At 53.8% G+C, this 20,134-nt stretch overlaps 2 protein-coding genes across 6 annotated transcripts in view; one reads left to right on the top strand and one right to left on the bottom strand.

Annotated features, from left to right (window-relative positions):
• Positions 1-9,845, top strand: part of Qrich2 (glutamine rich 2) — a 29,956-nt gene extending 20,111 nt beyond the window's left edge. For 3 of the 5 annotated variants that reach the window (XM_090350358.1, XM_090350355.1, XM_090350360.1), the window contains 15 exons: positions 23-120; positions 1,247-1,361; positions 2,297-2,551; positions 3,371-3,493; positions 3,598-3,672; positions 3,929-4,093; positions 4,193-4,314; positions 5,091-5,156; positions 5,381-5,482; positions 5,697-5,891; positions 6,202-6,343; positions 6,704-6,791; positions 6,932-6,973; positions 7,547-7,669; positions 9,616-9,845. In XM_090350358.1, coding sequence (XP_090206484.1) covers positions 23-120; positions 1,247-1,361; positions 2,297-2,551; positions 3,371-3,493; positions 3,598-3,672; positions 3,929-4,093; positions 4,193-4,314; positions 5,091-5,156; positions 5,381-5,482; positions 5,697-5,891; positions 6,202-6,343; positions 6,704-6,791; positions 6,932-6,973; positions 7,547-7,669; positions 9,616-9,818 — 1,914 coding nt within the window. In that variant the 3' untranslated portion in view covers positions 9,819-9,845. The remainder of the gene's footprint in view (positions 1-22; positions 121-1,246; positions 1,362-2,296; positions 2,552-3,370; positions 3,494-3,597; positions 3,673-3,928; positions 4,094-4,192; positions 4,315-5,090; positions 5,157-5,380; positions 5,483-5,696; positions 5,892-6,201; positions 6,344-6,703; positions 6,792-6,931; positions 6,974-7,546; positions 7,670-9,615) is intronic. The other 2 variants (XM_090350359.1, XM_090350357.1) reach the window with 2 other exon arrangements.
• Positions 9,846-11,871: 2,026 nt separating this feature from the next.
• Ubald2 (UBA like domain containing 2) lies at positions 11,872-17,734 on the bottom strand. Its single transcript, XM_090350354.1, has 3 exons — positions 17,289-17,734; positions 17,065-17,127; positions 11,872-13,015 (listed from the first exon to the last, which is right to left on the bottom strand). Exons 1-3 carry the CDS (start codon positions 17,406-17,408, stop codon positions 12,707-12,709), a joined length of 492 nt encoding a protein of 163 aa, XP_090206480.1. The 5' UTR covers positions 17,409-17,734; the 3' UTR covers positions 11,872-12,706.
• Positions 17,735-20,134: the final 2,400 nt, after the last annotated feature.

Genomic DNA, 20,134 nt, shown 5'->3' with positions numbered 1-20,134 from the left:
TCCTCTTGCATTGCATTTATAGCTGGACAGGCTGCAGAGGCTCGTGAAAGGCGACATTGAGCTGGGTGAAGCAAAGGAGCTGAAGACCAACCAGTTAGGCTTGCAGCTGGGCATTCTCAGGTGAGATGCCAGCCCTATGGGTACCACATCCTCATCCCCAGCAGGGTGGCCACTTTTATTTCCCTCCTGCCCCAATTGACCCCTATCTCTGACCTGCATCACACTTGCGCTTCAGTTGTCCAGTTGCTTTAGTTGTAATCCTAGCTAGTCAAGAAGCTGATATCCAAGAGTGAAGTTCAAAGCCAGCCCAGGCAGCAAAGTCCGTGAGGCTCTTATCTCCATTTAACCACCAGAAAACTGGAAGTGTTGGGGCCGGGAGTTTGGCCTAGTGGTTAGAGTGTTTGCCTAGCATGCACGAAGACCCGGGTTCGATTCCTTGGTACCACATATATAGAAAAAGCCGGAAGTGGTGCTGAGGCTCACGTGGTAGAGCTCTAGCCTTGAGAAAGTCCAAGGACAGTGCTCAGGCCCTGAGCTCAAGCCCAGGACTGCCAAAAAAAAAAAAGAAAACTGGAAGTGCAGCTATGGTTCTAAGTGGTAGAGCAGTAGCTTTGAGTAAAAAGAACTCAGGGACAGTGCACAGGCACTGAGTTCAAGACCCAATATTAGCACACAAAATAATAATAAAGCGGGGCATGGTGGCTCCCGCCTGTAATCCTAGCTACTCAGGAGGATGAGAGCTGAGGATCGAGGTTCAAAGCCAGCGCTGGCACTAAAGTCTATGAGACTGTTAGCTCCAATTAGAAAACCGGAAGTGGGACTGTGGCTCAAGGGATAGGGCAGTAGCCTTGAGCTGAAACACTCAGAGACAGCGCCCAATCTCAGAGTTCAAGTCCCATGACCGACTAATAATAATAATAAACTGGTCCTTATTTCAGCTCAGCACCAGGGCAGGGAGGAGTAAAAAGATGTTTCTCATAAGCTCCCTATTAGAGTTCTTTTTTTTTTTTTTTTTTTTTTTTTTTTTTTTTTTTTTTTGCGGGGCCCTGGCCCACTACCTAGGTAGCCAAGTATAGAAGGCATCCACTGTGGAACAAAAGTGGGGTCTTGAACTCCCTAGGCAGAGGCTACTGGGTGGTGAGCAACCTTCCTGCCATCTTCTTGCATCCACTATGGCCAGGCCTCAGTACCCGGGCTCAGGCATCTGGTCTAGTAGTGGAGTTAGGTGGTCTTTCATGCCTGACAGAGTCACTGTGGCTGACATTGAGAAGGAACTGGCTGAGTTGAAGGAGAGCCAGGAACGAGGCAAGGCTACTATGGAGAATTCGGTCTCAGAAGCCTCCCTTTACCTGCAGGAACAGGTGAGTGCCAAGCTCTGCACATTGCTTCTGATAAGCCTTGCTAAACTCCTAGACTTTGGAAATGCTCTGGGTCGTCTCCCGTGTTTGTTGCAGTTGGTACCAGGCCATCATTGCTTTCTGCTTTCTCTCCATGCTGCCATTCACTGGCTGTACTTACACTTCTATCTGCAAGAAAAGAGACAATTGGGCCCTTGGAGGGGTATAATAGGCTAATATTCTCGCATTAGAAAACTCTTCCATCTTGAACTTCATGCTGTGATATTTCTGTCATGCTGGACCTGCCCCCCACCCCCTGCCCCTGAAGCACTGTAAGACCCTGCATCTTTGGTCATGAATATAGTGTAAATATGAGTCCTTCCAGATCTGAGGCTTCAAGGGATAACCAAAGGCCTAGTATTCAGTGATGCCGACCTCTCCATCTAATTCCGGGGAACCCTTCAGGCTCAGAGTTGCCATTTGGCTCCATAACAAATCACTTGTCACCAGGCCCTGGAGAACGTCCCACCCATTCCTCCTGGCCTCACCCATCTTCCTGACTCTCTAGGAATGGGTTGGCTGGCTAGAAATCAAAGCATCCACTAACAGCCTCACACTGACTAGGTGCTAAGGAGGTGGGAACAGCCTGTCTTTTAGCAGGGGACAGACAGAAGCCCCACTCTAAAGCCAGGCAGGGCGGCTCACACCTGATAATCCTAGCTACTCAGGAGGCTGAGATCTGAGGATGACGGTTCAAAGCCAGACTGGGCAGGAAAGTCTGTGAGAATCAATCTCCAGTTAATTATCATAGAAGAAGAAAAGCTGAAAGTGAAGCTGTGGTTCCAGTGGTAGAGCCCTAGTCTTAAGCAGAAAAGCTCTAGGACAGTGCCCAGCACCAGTGTGGAAACAGGAGTGGCTGTGACCCTCTCCCTGCCCCACCCCATCTCTCCTGCCCCCAGTTAGACAAACTCAGGACAATCATTGAGAATATGCTGGCCTCCTCCTCCACGCTGCTGTCCATGAGCATTGCCCCGGAAAAGCCCCGGTCTCATATGATGCCTGGCCATGTGAACCTCGAGGCCACGTGTCCGGCCTGCAGCCTGGACGTAAGCCATCAGGTCAGCATGCTGGTACAGCGCTATGAGCAGCTCCAGGACATGGTAAACAACCTGGCCTCCACCCGGCCCTCCAAGAGGGTCAAACTCCAGAGCCAGGTGGGTCTCTGCTTGCATTTATCACCCCACAGCCGCACATGGCCTGGGGTGGGGGTAGGGACAGCCAACTCTCTGGAGGTGGGCAGAGCATGGGGCCAACAGCGCCCCCCAGGGAGGACTGAAGCCCATGGTCCTTCACAGAGCCACGGTGAGGGCATCAGCAGTGTTGTCTGGGGACAGGGGACCATGGACACAGCTATCCTCCATGCATGGAGGTGGCACTGGCTAACCGAGGCTGGAGGGAAGCCAGCCACGTGCAATGATGATGAGGGGGAGAGGTGCTCAGCTGCAGGAGATATCCTACATGCCAGTCTCCCCAACCTCTTGGGAATCCCATCCCACAAAGGGTAGGCTTGCTGATGGAGACCAGGCCCACCTTAAGTCCTTGGGTCCTGCCTCTGAGTTCCAGATGCAGACTCAGGTGTTGAGTTGTGGTTCAGGGAAAATGGACAAGCTCACAACTCAACCCTCAGGGGTCACAGCCGATCACCCCAGGCCCATGAGGATGTGGGAAAGTGATGTCCCCATCCAACTGGGAGGCAACTCATAGTGGGAAATAGTGAAAGCAGATAGGATCTGAAGGCCGTTTAGCTGGTAGGTGGTATTTGGTTTGGGTTTTAGTTTTCGAAGTCAGGGTCTTGTGATATAGTCCAGGCTATCTTCCAACTCATGAGCCTCTGCCCCAGTTCTTGACTGTCAGGATTACAGGCATGTGCCACCATGCCAGGCCAGGCAGAGTGTCACAGGACCATGTAACAAGAGGCTGCCTGGGGATTGGTCAGCACCTTCAGCCAGCCTTCCCTGTGGTTCCTGCGGCAGGATGAGGAGCTGCTGGGCCATGTTCAGAGTGCCATCCTGCAAGTGCAGGGTGACTGTGAGAAGCTCAACATCACCACCAGCAACCTCATCGACGACCATCGGCAAAAGCAGAAGGAGATTGATGTGAGCAGCTCCCCAGAGCCTGCAATGGGCTGAGGCCCGACCTCCCCTCCCAACCACGGTCACTCAGCTGCTAGGTCTTCATTCCCTGCTCTCTGGGCCCCTAGGAGCTGTATCAGGGCATTCAGAAGCTGGAGAGAGAAAAGGCCAACAGGGAACACCTAGAGATGGAGATCGATGTAGTAAGTGCCTGCCTCCAAGAGGTACTCTGCCTGGCCAGGAAGCAGAGGGTAGGAGATGTAGACTCTAAGAGTCTCATGGACTTTCCTGCCTTGGCTGACTTTAAACCTCCATCTTCAGATCTCAGCCTCCCAAGTAACTGGGATTACAGGTGTGAGCCACCAGTGCTGGCGGGGCATGTGAACTCTTGCACCTGCTCAGCAGCAAAGGCCCACACATGGCAAAACAGTGCCATGTGCATGGCTCTATCTTATGCAGAAAGCTGACAAGAGTGCCCTAGCCTCCAAAGTGAGCCGTATCCAGTTCGATGCCACCACGGAACAGCTAAATCAAATGATGCAGGAACTGGTGGCCAAGATGAGCGGCAAGGAGCAGGACTGGAAGAAGATGCTGGACAAGCTCCTGTCAGAGATGGACAACAAGGTGAGGGCAGGAGGGGCTGCAGGACAGGGAGGCCTGGGCCCTGCCCCACCCATCACTGTCAGCTGCTGCTTTAAAGCTCACCTGGTGTCCCCTCCCCAGCTGGATCGCCTGGAGCTGGACCCAGTAAAGCAATCCCTAGAGGACCGGTGGAAATCTCTGCGCCAGCAGCTCCGAGAGCGCTCTCCACTCTACCAGTCAGACGAGGCAGCTGCCATGCGGAGGTGAGGCCTGGGAAAGTGGGCAGGCTATGTGGGAGAGGGGCAAGTGACCATTGGGGAATGGGATAGGAACCTGACAAATGCTTCTTCAGATCCTGGCTGGATCAGATCAGCTGTCCAAAAGGTGGAAGGACAGAATTTTCAGTACTATTGGGGTTGGGAGTGTGGTTTAGTGGTAGAGTGCTTGCCTAGCATGTATGATGCCCTGGGTTCAATTCCTCAGTACTACATACAAAGAAAGAGGCAGAAGTGGCACTGTGGCTTAAGTTGATAGAGTTCTAGCTTTGAGTAAAAGAAGCTCAGGGACAGTGCCCGGGCTCTGAGTTCAAGCCCCAGAACTGGCCATTAAAAAAAAAAAAAAAAGAATTTTCAGAGGTGGAAGTCTTTTAGCTGAGATCCTTTTGATGACAATGGAAAAAGTTAGTGGAGAGGTACAAGCTTCTCTGGGCTAGGGTGTGCACACCGCCCTGAGCAGGGGGAACCAGGGTTACAGATTTTTTTTTTTGAGGACCTGGTTAGTGCAGGCTTGAAGCCAAGCCTGGTATTCACATTGTTAGCCACCAGGGGGCAGCCAAGGTTTACAGACGGTCCTCTCAGGTCTTGCCCTCTGCCAGCTTTGGGTTGGGAGAGCAGGTGAGGCATGTAGGCCCAGAGCTAGGCGTGATCAGAACCAAGTTTCCTGGAAGCAGGGCAGGGATCTACCACCCTGTAGACTGAGTTTTAGCCTGCCTGGTCTGCAGGAGCTACGCCTTTCTGACTTAATAGTCCATTCCTCACAGGCAGCTCCTGGCTCATTTCCACTGCCTCTCCTGTGACCGTCCCTTGGAAACACCTGTGACTGGACAGTGAGTGCCACATCTGGCCCACTACGGCTCCTCTCCCCACCTGCCTGACATCTCCCTGGCCTCTCCTCTGTCCTGGGTCTGCTTCCCTGATCAGGCCTTCACAGGTGGTCCCAAAAAACTGGGGATAGATGGCACCTGGAAGTGGGTGGTAAGGGATCACACACACACACACACACACACACACACACACACCCTACTACTGCCTTCGCTTTGTCCCTGCCTAGAACCATTCCTGTGACCCCTATGGGTCCAAGCCTGCCCAAGCACCGGTCCCTCCGTCCCTACACAGTATATGAGCTGGAGCAGATCCGCCAACAGAGTCGCAAGTATGAGGGCACTGGTTGGTTGGTGTCCTGGCGGGACAGGGCAGAGACGCTGGAGGGCACTATGACAGGGCCGAGGGGTGCCTAGCTTGGAGTCGGATTGGTCTACACAGGGTCCTGCAGCCAGAGGAGGCATTTCTGCAGGTCTGGTAGTAGAGTGTACCTGGAATTCTGTCCAGTCCTGGGCCTGACACCCTCCCTCGCCTGGGCCCCACAGCCTCAAATTGGGCACCCCCTTTGCCCGGGGTGACCAGATGGACAGAAGTGTGGGGCGCCTGCGCAGCATGCACTCCAAGATGCTGATGGACATTGAGAAGGTGCAGATCCACTTCGGAGGCTCTGTGAAGGCGAGCAGCCAGATGATCCGCGAGCTGCTGCAGGCCCAGTGCCTCAACCAACCCTGCTACAAACGGTAGGGGGTTGGGCCCCTGGGTTGCACGGGCCCTGGTGGCTGAGCTTGGCTTCTGCCCACCATCTCCATTACCAGAGGAGATGAGTGTGCAAAACAGCATGTGCCTGTGAGAGTGTTGTGTGCAGAGTTTGGGGTGGTGGCTGCGGACTGTTCTACTCATTTACTGGCTTCTTCCTGGTCTTGACTCCTGACCCTGGTCCCTGAGAACCCCTATTGACAAGAGCTGCCCATCCCTGTCTGGCCAGCTCCACCCCTGTGTGTCCAGCTTGCTCCCCAGTGGCTTCCAGTGACTGCGTGCTATCTACTCCAGGTTGCCAGAGGCAGACTACACCTATTCAACCACGCCCAGGCGCTGTGGGGGCAGCCACACAATCACTTCCCCATACCGCCGCAACCGTCTGCAGCACCTGCAGGGCCTGATTCCCCACGAGGACATCCAGATCACCATGAAGGTCTGGGTCCTGTGGGAGCCACAGAAAGGAAAGGCTCTGCCATGTCCTCAGATGCCCACGTCCCTCTGGAAAACCCCACTGAAATTCACTTCACCTTAAGGCAGTTTCTCAACCAGATCCAACTCAGTCCACCTCCTCTCCTTCCCCCCCCCCACCTGCCCTGGCCCTGTTCTCACCCTTTTTTGGAGAGAATCACCCTGGCAGCTGCCTCCCACCCAGCAGACAGATCAGCAGTCAACACCCCCTTCCTCATGCCTAGGCTCTCAGTGCCACTTGGTGGCAGGAGACAGGTGGTGACAGGCCCTCACAAAGACCATACTGGATGGGATGACCATAACAGATATGCATCCCTCTCCACAGCACAATGAGGTGGATATTTTGGGCCTGGATGGACATATCTACAAAGGACGGATGGACACAAGACTGCCTGACATCCTGGCTAAAGACAGTGAGTGTCCAGGTGGCCCAAGTGCGTCCTGCCTGAGAGACGTCTAGCTTCTGACAATCTGGAGATGTCTTGAGCCCATGTCTTGGGCCACCGGGACCTAAGTGTCTTCTGTCTCTATTTCCTTGCTTTCATATGTTCAGGTTTCTCCAAGGTACAGCTGGCCAACCTCAGCCCCTTGCCTGGTAGGTGGTGGCGTCATCTTTTCTTGCAGTCTTCATCCTGCTGTTCCAAAGCTGAGCTTCTCTACCTCATCACAGTCAAACCCTACCCCCTTCTTCTTGGAAGTTCTGCAAAATGCTGAGTCCTACCACCGGGAAATCTCTGCCCCTAAATCGCCACTTCTGGTTCCCAAACCTGATGTGTTTTATGTATCACTACCCATGCTGGGGGAGGGGGAGGGCATTGCCTGTGGCCATGTCTTGTCTTCCTGTTCTGTACCAAAATCCCCACATCAGAACTCACCCAGCATCCAGCACACTAGTGATGTAAGTACCCAGGAAATCTGAGTAAATGGGTGGATGGATGGAGGGACTGATGGATGATGTGGAGATGTGTGGGTACAGGGAGGAACATAGATGGACTAATGGATGAGGGTGGATATGGGAATGAATGAAATGCTCCTAAGGGGCATATTCACAAGGTCAGCCCAGTAAAAATGGCCCTATACCACGTGAAGCTGGCGCAGCCCTGGCCTTGTCCCCATGGGTCCCCTCTCCCTGTGCTAGAACCGACCCTCCCTCTGCTGCTCTCTGCAGGCTCAGGGATGCCAAAGCACAAACCCAGGCTGTCCCGGCCTCATGTATCCAGGCAGCAGTCACTCAGCAACAGCCAGCTGCCCTCCCGGCCTCACAGTGCTCAGTTGTCAGCTGACAACTCAGGTAGGAAGCTTCCCACTAGATAGATTGTCCTTCGAGCAGCCTGTCTCCTGCCTCACAGGCCCCCTCTCCCACCCATACTGGTTGGGGTCTTTATTTCCCTGGAGACATCAAGGACCTTCTAGGATGGGATGTTACTTTGTGTCAGGTCTGTAGGGTGGACACTCCTACTATACTGTCCCACAAAAGGGACTCTGGTCACAGGTTCTTCAGACCCAAATCCTTCCCTGCTCAAATGTTTAGACCCTCAGGCAGCCTCACAGGCCCCAAAAGCCCGAATGGCTGGTGGACAGCAGGGCCAGGCCCCTGGGACGACTCTCCAAATGCTTTGTTTTTGTAATTTTGTGTGCCTGTCCTTCAGCTTGAACTCAGGGCCTGGATACTGTCCCTGTATAATATACATATACATATATATATTATTTTTTTAACTCAAGGCTAGTGCTCTACCACTTGAGCCACAGCTCCCTTCAGCTTCCCCACCCCCTCCCCCCAGTCCTGGAGCTTGAACTCAGGGCTTGGGCACTGTTTTTAGACACTTTTTGCTCGAGGCTAGCACTATGCCACTTGAGCCACAGCACCACTACCAGCTTTTTCTGTATATTTGATACTGAGGAATTGAATCCAGTGCTTCGTGCATGCTAGGCACTCTACCACTAGGCTATGCTCCTAGCCCCTCCTATCAGATTTCTTTAGTGATTAATTACAGATAGGAGTCTTTGGCTTTCCTTCTCAGGCTAGCTTTGAGCCCATTCCTCAAATCTCAGCCTCCTGAATAGCTAGGATTATAAGACTGAGCCATTGGCACCAGCTCCAAGCCTGTTTTGAAGGCATTCCTTCCTCCCTGTTCCCAGGCCTGGGAAACCCCTAATATCCCCCAGTCTCCAGATTAGCTGGATCACACAGCAGTGCAGGGAGTAGAGTCTCAGGGCTTAGTCCCACAGGTTCAAGTTCTTATTAGGACTTGGGGCCAGGGACCTGCATCAGGCATTGTCTGAACTTCCAGGCAAATTAAAGGTGCAAGGTGCTTTATTCCTCCTCTAAAACAATCCTGTACCCACAGCATTTTGCAAATATCTGAAGGAAATTGTAGGGTCCATCTCTGAGACCCATACCCCACCCTTGCCCCCAGGTTAAGAACCTGGCCAGGCATTATTTAGGGGCTTTACACATATAAACACCAATGTTAGCCCCAGTTAGCTGGGAGAGCCAAGGCCCAGGGAGATGGAAATATCTGCCTGAAGTCACACAGCTAGGAAGTGACCAAACTGGAATTCAGGGCCAGTCTGGCCTCAGATCCACTTAGCAAGGATAATGGGCTGGAAGAGGCAGTTTTAGTGACTTTCTTAGCTCTTTCCACCCAGGCACTTCAATGTGTGTTCCAAGGACACTTAAAATATAGAAACAAGAGAAAGAGGTGGTATTGAGAAAAAATTCCTGAACCTATAGGGTGACTATTGTGAGAACAGCCCTAATACATATATGGTTTGAACTTGGGGTCTGGACACCATCCCTTAGCTTTTTCATTCAAGACTGCCACTCTACCACTTGAGCCATACCTCCATTTTCAACTTTTTGCTGATTAGTTAGAGATGGGAATCTCATGGACTTTACTGTCTGAGCTCACACCAATCCCTGGTCCTCAGCTCTCGACCTCCTGAGTAGTTTACAGGGGTGTGCCACCAGTGCAGGGCAGCGCCAGCCTTAGCAGGAGGCTTTTACACCCTCTGGACCCCTTGCAGAAGGGCAGGCCATGTGTTTACTATTTATCATTCACAAGGATTAGAAAGGAGTTTTAAGTATTTGCTCACCAGCTCCAATGAGCACTTGCCCAGAGCACCCCAGCCCATCAGCCTGGCTCAGGGGGCTGCTCCCAGCTCCCCTGGGCTTTATGGGTCCTGGCAAGCAAGGGAACCCAAGCAGAACAAGCTGAGTCCCTCTTTGTCTTTCAGTTTCTTCAAAGCAACAGGAAGAAAGACCGGTCTCCTCCGAGGGGCGTCTCTCCCAGCTGAGCTTCCCAGACATAGAAAACCTGCAGGAGGACCCCCAGAGAATGCCCATGCGTTTAGGCAGGCCTCGGGGGAATGAAGAGGAGTTCGAGGAGCCCACTCGAGGGCCCAGGTCATCCACCACGCCTTCCTCAGCAGGTCTCTAAATAAATGTTGGGAAGGAGTTGTGGTTAGATGAGGCTTCCCTGCTCACTTTCACCTTGGCAAGATGGAGTAAAAAGACTGTGGTTGCTGTTGGCCCAGGCCTCCAGCTACCCCCACGCCTGAGAGTGGCTAAACTTTTCTTGGAGAGTAGGTCCAGGTTGCAATCCAGAATTACCAGGTCCTTAGAAGATGGAGCCCACCCCCAAAGGATGCCGCTGAGACTCATCTTGAGAGGGCAGCTGTGGCCAGACTCTAGACCTCACGGGACAAGTTGGGCCTATTTCCACCCTGATAGCTAGTCCCATGGTGCTCTCTTTTGCTCCAGCCCCACTTTCTAGTCTTTGGGCTGGCCTACAGCTCACAGAGCCACCAGAAAGGGTCGCAGTGCCTGTGTCTGGCAGAGGCGCTGTGAGCAGAGGCTGGAGAGGGCTACGACACTACAAGGCTGAGCCCTTGTCCTGCTCTAGCTGGTTGCTGCTGGCCCTATGCGTGTGGGCAGGCCTTGCATCTGCCTCCTGGTCCTGTGTTCATGTCTGGGAAGAGAGGGCAGAAGGTCCCCAGCACGACCTTCACCCACGGAAACCTCCTGAGCCTCGAGAGGTTCCCCCAGCAACCACAGTGTCCTCCACCTGGGTCTAGGAAGCCATGAGTCATCCAGGCAGCTCTACCCAGGCTGCTCAAGTAGGACACGGGGCTCCCCCCACAGCCTCCGTTCCCACTACCCCCTCACAAGGCTCATTTTGGGGTGTGAGAAGGGGTGACAAAATCACACAGGAAGAGTTCCAGAAAGGGCCAAGCAATGTGTTTCTTCTCACCCCTGGCCTGGCATGGGTGAGGGGTGGAGAGGGGTGGGAGCTGCTTCTTCAGGACAGAGCGCCCCCTTGCTCATCCACTCGATCCTGGACAGAGCTACAGAGCACTGCAGCTGGATGGGAAGAGGAGCTGCCTGGACAGTCTCCAGTGGGTACCCCAGTGCAGTGCCCTTTTCTCTGTAAGCAAGAGGCAGTGCCAGGCCCAACTCCTCTTTCCCCAAGCTCCCGTTTCTCTCACCCAGGCCATGAAATGTCAGAAGGTCGGCTCAGTTTCCCAGGTTCAGAAGCCAAATTCTGAAGCTTGGCAGGGAGGGGCAGGCCAGCTCTCCTGTCCAGGCCTTGCCCCATACCCACAAGAGGACGGGAGCCATATTCTCAAGCTGCTCAGGCTGCCCCTCCATCCCACACCTCACAGCTGGGCAGACCCTGGCCTAGGGGCCAGCAGGCTCTGGGGGAGTCATACCCTGAGCACCCAAAAGCCTCTCAGGGGCTTCCCCACAGCCTGGGAAAGCACAGGTGGGTGAGACACCGGTGTCCCTGGGGTTTTCAACCAGGAATCAAAACTGAAAGGACAAAGCTGGCTTCCAGGTCCATCTGTGTCATATAAGTAGGAGACCAGGTTTACAAGCCTAGAGGAGGGGCAGGGGTGCCCCTGGCAAGAGAAGATTCAAGAAAGCCTAGAGACCAGGCAGAGTGGCCCAGACACCAGCACCCCAGGTCCAGGTCTGTGTTCAAACAGTTCTTGGTCTCTCTCAAGCAATGAGGAGGAGGATGGGTTGCTCAGAGCCCAGGGTGCTGGGCAGGCTACCATCCACCTCAACCCCAGATAGGGGGCATTGAAAAGAGGGTACTGGCCCAAGACAGCCAGCATGTCCTCAGGATGGAAGCAAATCTGAGAGCCTGGGCTGACCTATGGGTCGTGGCAAACCTGGCAAGGACATATTATGTGGAGAGAAGCTGAGGGTGGGAGTGAGGGTGCAGCCTTCAGCTACCAGGTTCAAGGACAGCTCTCCTGGGTAGAACTGGGTTTCCAGGTAGAGGGCTAGGGGCTCCACAGACAGGGCCAAAGAGGAGAGAGGACACAGCAACCAAGTCAAGGTACACCCCAGCCCTGCCTGTATTACCAACTGGGCAGACCAATCCCAATAGCCAAGCCCGTGGGGCCTTTTCCACAGCCCAGGCTAGCTAGCATCTCTCCATCCCCTCCTGAAATACAAGCCAAAGAAAAGCACCACAAACCAGGGAAATTGGAAAAGTCTCTTTTTAAGTTTTTTTGTTTGTTTTTTTTTTAATTAAAAGTTCACCCTGGTGAGATATGACGGGGATTTAGGAGCTCAACCAAAGGCAAATTCCTGTGAGTCCCCCTCCTCTGTCCCTGAGCACACACAGGGAGGGGCTCGGTGCTTTGCAGAGCCAGGAGGGAAGGGACAGCCAGGTCCTACACTCAGCTGGCCTGCGATGCCAGCCAGCTCTTCAGTCCTGTGATCCTGGCACACCCCGAAGAGGCCACAAGCAGCAATCAGGGCTGGCAAAGAGGTGGAGAGGAGTCCTGGGGCCAACAGCAACAGGACTAGGAGGCAGGGGTGATGGGGACAATCCCACCATGCCCTTCCAGGACCCTCTCCTACAGCCAGTGAATGCTCATTCCTGGGTGGGAGCAGAAGTTTGTCTGATTGCAGATGTGCCTTCCGAAGGAGGCAGCTCAAGCACCCAAACTGCAAAATGCAAGAACGCTTCATCGGGTTATGAATCACCCCTTCTCCGCTAACCCCAGCACCCTGCCTGTGCCCGCCCCGCTCTTACATTATATTTATATATCCGTATATATTATAGTTATATATTAAAAAGAGGGGGGGAACTTGCCAGAAGAAAAACTCCTGAGGGACCCAAGTAGCCCAGGATGTTTACTGTCCCCCCTCCCCCCCACAAAAAATGCTTTTATAAAATCTTCCAGTGCGATCTTCAGGAAAACCTCCCCCTCCCTCGAGCTCCCTCCCTACCTCCATGCCCCCTCCTCTATGTCCCCACAACCCTGGACTGCCTCCTGGCTTCAGCCCAGTGCCCGGCGGCATTCAGTCTCATCTCTGGCCATCCATGGCTGACATGACTTTCTGCTGGGCGTTCCCCTGCTGTGCTCCGGGGGGCCACATGGGCTGTGGGCAGTGGAGGCGGAAGGAGGTAGGGGAGGAGGGCGGCATCCAGGGCGGCTGGTGGCTGGGCGGGGATGAGGCCCAGAAAGGGCTAAAGTTGGTAGGGGGTGAGCAGGCCACGGCTGTCATGGGGCTGTTGCTGCTCTGCAGACTCTCAGAGGCTCGAAGCTTGGAGAACATGGCCAGGGCGTCAGGGAAGTTGGGCGGTGTGGCAGGTGTGTTGCTAGGAGTACACATCTGCAGGAAAAAGCACAGGTGTGGGGTGGGCTGGCTGCCAGCAGGCAGCAGTCTCCATGGCCCCAATTTTCATCTCGCAGGAAGCCTGGACAGGGCACGAGTCCCCTCCACATACAGGTAAACAAGAGCAAACCCCGCCAGTCCATCAAAGCTGAGCACTGCATGATGCTTAGAAACGAATGACTGCCAGGTAGCAGAAGTAAATGGTTAATTCCAGCCCGAAGCTAAGGTGTCAGATTAAGTGAAAGGACAAGGAGTAGCCCAGGACAGCACTGCCCCAGCATGTCAGCCACCTGGCTCCCTCCATCATCCACCCTCCGATGTTCCCAGGATGTCAGCCAGGCGGAGGGTCTCCTGCTTGTGCCAGCTCAGACACGTACTTTCTTGGGGTTGTATGCAGCCCACGTTCATAACGCAAAGGCATCCATGCCACTTTCTCCTCAGTTTGCCTTCTCATGAGGAGGCCTGGTGGGCTGCATTATTATTCCCGCATTGTAAGCCAGTTAACTAAGGCCCAGAGATCAGGCTATGACTGGCAGCTCACCTACAGCAGGGTGAGAGCTAACAAGCTAGAATTCTCAGCCTCAAAGCCTATGGGCCCCAAGCTCTAAACCTCTTCCTGTTCACACTACATTCATGACTCTTGGGCTCTTAGGACAGTAACCATACTGGATCCCCACTCATGGAGCTACCAATTCAACACTGTCAGCCTGCCCAGCCCTCTGTCTGGAGGGTAGCTCCAAACAATTCAAGAAAAAGTCTTTTGCCCCTCTCTCCAGGAGGACCAGAACAAGACCTACACAGGCTGTTCCAGACCTCTAAGCCCAGGAAGGCAGTCCCACGGCCAGACACAGGACTGGGGAACTTGAATTCCCAGTTCAAAGCCAGAAAGTGAGGTGCAGGCTCCCATCTCAGAGGCCCAGAGAGATGCTGCCACATCAGTTCTAGGGAGCACAGACCAATTGTTTTCCCAGGAGCCCTCACAGGAGGCCAAAGGACTCAGGCAGAGGTCAGGCCCCACCCAGGCACTATCCTCCTCCCCCTAACCATTCCCTCCCCACCCCCCAGGGCTGACTTCTCCACAGCAGGAAACAATGAATGGGGGGGAGAGGGTGGAGGCCAATTGCATCACAGCCTCGTGATGACTTCCCCAGTTTACCGCGCCAGGGAGGCCTGCCTCTTCCTACAGCCACCCGGCTCTAGAGCCCTAGGTGGCTAACAGGGCCTGTGCCCGCCTGCATGCCTGCCTGGGTGAGCTTGGGCAAGTCCATGCACCTCTCTAGAGCCTCTCTCAGCTTTAGTAAAACCATGGGCTTGGGCGAGACTCTATAATGGCCCCTCTGCAGTTCTCATGTGAATACTGCCCACAGCATGGCTGGGGGGGGAGGATGTCCCCTCCTCCCAGTTCCCCCCACTGCCCTGCCTGGGCCCCTCTAGATTCAACTGAAGATTTTTTTTTTTGCCAGTCCTGGGCTTGAGCTCTGTCCTTGGGCTTTCTCAAGGCTAGAGCTCTACCACTTGAGCCTCAGCACCACTTCCAGAATCGAACCCGGGTCTTCATGCCTGCTAGGCAAGCACTTTCTCTACCACTAGGCCAAACTCCCGGCCTGAAGACTGTTTCTTACCACCACAGAAGCTTCCCCCAACCGTGGCAACCTACCACAATCATTTATAAATATCCATGCCCAGGTCATGTTGCTTCACCAGTGTTTTTATTTAACTTTTCCCTTTGTCTCATGCTACCAATTCTTAATTTTAAAATTTTTTGGCACCAGTACTGGGGCTACACACTTGCTTGGTAGAGCACTCAAGGCTGGTGCTCTACCACTTCAGTCACTACTCAACTATGGGCATTTTGCCGGTTAATTGGAGAAAAGAGTCTAATTTGTCTGCCTGGGCTGGCTTCAAACCTCGATCCTCAGATCTCAATCTTCTGGGCAGCTAAGATGACAGATATGAACCACATGGTGCCTGGCTTGAAACTGCCAACTCTGGAGTGGGGCAGGACGTTCTCTTGGGCTAATGAAGCCCAGTGGTTGTCACTGATGGATACAGGGATTATATGTCTGTTACAAAACCTACTGCCTTCCTCCTGGGAAGTTTCTGAATATTACAGTCCCCCTGGGCTTTGCAGGGAAGGGGGAAATTGCTTATCCCTATGAACCACCCCTGTTCTGGCCCCTTAGAATGGCCAGTTGGCAAGAACAAATCTCAAGGCTCTTTAGGGGGAGGGAGGAGGAGACAAGGAGCTCCCAAGGCTCTGGGAGTCAGAGGTTTCCATGGCTGGATGCTGGTGTGGGATCTCCTAGACATCAAACCTCTACTGGGCGTATGAAGAGCCAGGCCTGAGCTGCCACAGGCCTGCAGCCAGCCTCGCATTCCTCCATCGCACTCTAAATGCCACTCTTGGTTGATTCCTATGTGGCAGGAGCAATCTGTGAGAAACTTGAAAACAGAGTGCCAAGAAGAAAACGCACAGCACACAGAAGAGCCATATGCGGTCTCTGCCTTGGAGAGAGCTCATTGGCCAAGGACACCAAAAAAAAAAAAAAAAGAGCCCAAAATGTACTCTGAAAACCACAGCAATCCAGGAGAATGTTTTACAACCCCCATCACTGAGCTCAAACCCTTCCACCTCATGGGGGATAATAGGTAACTAGAGGATAAGGGTGGAGTGGAAAACGGATGGTCTGGGCCTCAAGAAAGCAGGGTAGCCCCTGGCCAGAAGGGCAAAGGCTCCTGCCTGGAGCCAGATTGGAGAAGAAAACAAATCCAGCCAGAGCCACAGAGGTTTCCTGGACCCTGTGTCTTAAGATAAAAAGTAAATTCCTGGCCTTATCTTGGGTCAAAATCTGTCAGTCTGTCCACACTAGGTCTGTTCCCTCCGGCTTTAGAAGGACCAGCATACCCTTTAAGACCGGCTTCCTGAGCTGGTGTGTGGGGTGTGTGTGTGTGTGTGTGTGTGTGTGGTGTATGTGGTGTGGTGTGTGTGTATGTGTGTGTGTGTGGTGTATGTGGTGTGGTGTGGTGTGTGTGTATGTGTGTGTATGTGTGGTGTGTGTGTGGTGTGTGTGTATGTGTGTGTGTGTATGTGTGGTGTGTCTGTATGTGTAGTGTGTGTGTGGTGTGTGTATGTATGTGTGGTGTGTGTGTGGTGTGTGTGTGGTGTGTGTGTGTATGTGTGTGTGGTGTGTGTGTGGTGTGTGTGTGGTGTGCGTGTGGTGTGTATGTGTGGTGTGTGTGTATGTGTGGTGTGTGTATGTATGTGTGTGTGTGGTGTGGTGTGTGTGTATGGTGTGGTGTGTGTGTGGTGTATGTATGTATGTGTGTATGTGTGTGTATGTGTGTGTGGTGTGTGTGTGTGTGTATGTGTGTATGTGTGTGGTGTATGTATGTGTGTATATGTATGTGTGTATGTGTGTGTGGTGTATGTGTGTGTATGTGTGTATGTGTGTGTGGTGTATGTATGTGTGTGGTGTATGTATGTGTATGTATGTGTGTGTGGTGTATGTATGTGTGTATGTGTGTGTATGTGTGTATGTGTGTATGTGTGTGTGGTGTGTGTGTGTGTGTGTGTGTAGGGGGAGGAGCTGCACTCGATAACCACACAAACAACCCTCGATTCCTGACCCCCTCCGCTCTGGGCTCTTGGATCTGTCTGGTTCTCATCCGAGTCCCCTGATTCCGGAGACCCTGTTAGTCCCGGGGTCACGATCGCTCCAGGGTCCCCCAGTCCCCTAACTCCAGCGCCCGCTCCCCTCCCCCGGGGACAGCGCCCTGGGCTCCGCGTCAGGCCCAGATCCCGCGGCCCCGAAGCGGGTCCCAAAGTCGAGCGGGCCGGGCGGCCGCGAGCGCTCTTTCCTGGAAGACATTTTGGCTCTTTGTTTACATTCGCGGCGCGGCGCTCCCCGGCAACATGGCTGTCACCGCGGCGCTGACAGCGGCCCGGCCGGCGCCCCCGTCCCCGGGTGGGCCGCGACCCGGCTCCCCGGACCGGGGAGAGGGGCCGCCGCCCCGGGCGCCCGGCCCGCGCCCCCCGCCGCACTTACCATCTGGGGGTGGTGGTGGCTGTTGGGAATGTTGGTTTCTTGGAAAAACGTGCTCAGGGCGGTCTGCGGACAAACACGGGGAGCAGCGGCGTCAGCGCGGGCTGGGCCGCCCGCGGAGCCCGTCCCCGCCGGCCTCCCCGGCCCGCGCCCCGCGAGCCCCAGGCCCCGGCCCGCGCGCACCCCCCGGCCCCGGGAGGGACCGGCTCGCCCGCGCCCGCGCGCACCTCGAACTGCCAGTGCGCCGCCTGGAGCAGCTGCTTCGCCTGGTCGGCCGCGCAGCCCGCCGCCAACACGAACTGGTTGATCATGACCTGGTGCCTCAGCTCGTCCATGTTCACCGACATGGCGCGACGCCAGGCCTGGCGCGAGCGGCCCGCGGAGGCCTCCCTCAGCTCCGGTTCGTCGCCGCCGCCCCCGTCGCCGCCGCCGCCGCCGCCGCCGCCGCCGCCGCCGCCGCCGCCGCCGCCGCCGCCGCCGCCGCCGCCGCCGCCGCTGCCGCCGGGCGAATGTTGTGGTTCGACTCCGCGGCCCGGCCGACACCACAAACAACGGCGCGGGGCGGGGCCGGGGTGTCCCAACGTTCCGGGGCCGCCAGTCGCCGCCGCTGATTGGCCGGCGTGTCGCTCCGCCAGCGACTGGCTCCCAGACAGACGTGCGATTCGAATCCTGCAGGCGACCCGGCAGCTCTGTTTCTCTTTTCGCCGGGCCGCGCCCATTGGCGGAGCTCAGCGCCGTGGGGCGTCTCCGCATTGGCCGGATGCGGTGTTTTGGCTCATTCTGCGTCGGGATTGGCTGAACCCGGACTGTGGGGGCGGAGACGCACGCGCTGATTGGCCTACCCCGAAGCTGTTTGAACTCAACTTGAAAACCTTGAGTGGCTGGTGATTGGCCCGGGCTCCTGTGTTTGCTGTTGTAGGGCTTGGGGGTGGTGCGGCCAAGTTCATTCATTACTTCATTGAAACTGAACGTGCTCAGCTGGAAAAGCAAGACGGAGTGGCTTTGACTCATTTCCTCTGAAAGATGTGGTCATCTCGAGAAACAGGAGGATCAAAACAGAAAACACAGGACTTCTGCAGCTGCTCCTCTCAAGGGTATTTAATTTTTAAAATAACTTTTCAAGCGTCTCCAGTTCGTTTGTTTTTTAAACATGTGCTGCGAGGCCTTGGTTAAAGTCTCAGCACCAAAATAAAACGACCTTAGAAAAGTAGAGTTGGGCGCCGGTGGCTCCGCGCCTGTAATCCCCAGCTACTCAGGAAACAGATCTGAGGATCATGGTTCAAAGCCAGGGAAGGCAGGCAAGTCCGAGAGACTTTATCTCCAATTAACCACACACACAAAACAAAACAAAACAAAAAAAACCCCGGAAGTATCGCTGTGGCTCCAGCAGTGGAGCAGTAGCAGTAGTAGCCTTGGACAAGTGCAGGTCTTGAGTTCAAGTCCCAGAACAGCACACACACACACACACACACACACACACACACAGGAGAGAGAGAAAGTTAAAAAGGTTATATATATACACATGTATATGAAAACTACATCACAGGCACAACTCACAGACTTGTCACAAAGTGCACAGCACACAGGTCTAGCTCCTTCCTAATCACTGCTCACCACAGGAATGGAGCACTCTTCTCCTAGGATGTAAAACCAAAAGCCCTAATCTCAGGGGATGTAAACAAATAGCTACGGACAGCAAAAGTATCTTAAAAGGAAAAACCACTTTCTCAACATTTTTTTAAAATCTTTTTAAAATAATGAATGTTTATACATAGGATACAAGCCTTTATTTACTTTTAGCGAGGTGTGTCACTGTATTGCCTGTGCTAGCTTGGAACTCAGGGACCAAGTGACTTCTCCTACTCCATCCCACCCAACCCCATGTGTAGCCAGCATTACAGGCATGTGCCACCCAACCCCTGCAAACCTGGATCTACATTAGTTTATGTTTCCACCAACTAGATTAGGATTTGACCTTTAGCATAGAGGTTGGGAATTGTGGGGGTGGAGAAAGACTAGGAATTTAACCAGATTGGCGTAGGGGCAGAAGTTAGGAAGATAAATACAGCTCACTCTCTGCATTCCAGTCTTCAACCAACCACAGATCAAAAGCATTTTTTTTTTTTTTGGCCAGTCCTGGGCTTGGACTCAGGGCCTGAGCACTGTCCTTGGTCTTTTTCTCAAGGTTAGAGCTCTACCACTTGAGCCTCAGCACCATTTCTGGCTTTTTTCTATGCATGTGGTGCCAAGGAATTGAACCCCGGTCTTCGTGCATGCTAGGCAAGCACTCTACCACTAGGCCAAACTCCCGGCCCTCAAAAGCATTTTTTAAAAAATGTGTGCTAGGGGGCCGAGTCAGTGACCAGAGCAGATTTAGCATGAACCAGGCCTTGAGTTTGAGTTTTAGTACCAAAACAAACCAAAAATACAAATAAATGCATGGCTGGGATGGGGATGGTTCAGGCCTGTACTCCTACCTACCTAGGAGGCAGAGATCGGAGGAGCAGGGTTTGAAGCCCACCCTGGCTTGAAAGTATGAGACTTTTTCTTTTGCCAGACCTGGGGCTTGAACTCAAGGCCTAAGCACTGTCCTTGGACTTTTTCCTCAAAGGCTAGCACTCTACCACTTGAGCCACAGTACCACTTCCGGCTTTTCTATGCAGGTGGTACTCAGGAATCAAACCCTGGTCTTTGTACATGCTGGGAAAGCCCTTTACCATTGGGCCAAACTCCCCGCCCCATTATAAGACTCTTATCTCCAGTTCTCCACAAAAAAATAGAAGTGGAGCTGTAACTCAAGTGTTTAGAGCACTCGCCTTGATTACAAAAACTTAGGGATAGGAGGTGGTGTTGTATCTCAATTGGTAGAGCACTAGCCTTGAGCTGAAGAGCTTAGGAACAGTGCCCAGACCCAGTTCAAGCCCCACAACTGGAAAACAAACAGACAACAACAACAACAAAAAACCTGCTTTGGCCAGGAATGTGGCTTAGTGGTAGAGTGCTTGCCTAGCATGCACAAAGGCCCTGGGTTTGATTTCTCAGTACCACATACACAGAAAAAGTGGGCAGTGGT

This window comes from Megascapheus bottae, chromosome 17, assembly GCF_031878675.1.
Source record: "Megascapheus bottae isolate mThoBot1 chromosome 17, mThoBot2.hap1, whole genome shotgun sequence".
In the NCBI taxonomy this organism is placed as follows: Eukaryota; Metazoa; Chordata; class Mammalia; order Rodentia; family Geomyidae; genus Megascapheus; species Megascapheus bottae.
The sequence above is the reverse complement of the archived record's forward strand: the minus strand, read 5'-3'. Positions and strand labels throughout refer to the sequence as shown.

What these genes read in the sequence shown, in the direction of transcription:
- Ubald2 (XM_090350354.1), bottom strand. Translation starts at nt 17,408, where the DNA reads ATGTCGGTGAACATGGACGAGCTGAGGCACCAGGTCATGATCAACCAG. An exon ending in CGGCGCACTGGCAGTTCGAG is followed by an intron (nt 17,128 to 17,288) that starts GTGCGCGCGGGC and finishes GTTTGTCCGCAG; the next exon opens with ACCGCCCTGAGCACGTTTTT. An exon ending in GCCACCACCACCCCCAGATG is followed by an intron (nt 13,016 to 17,064) that starts GTAAGTGCGGCG and finishes TTTTTCCTGCAG; the next exon opens with ATGTGTACTCCTAGCAACAC.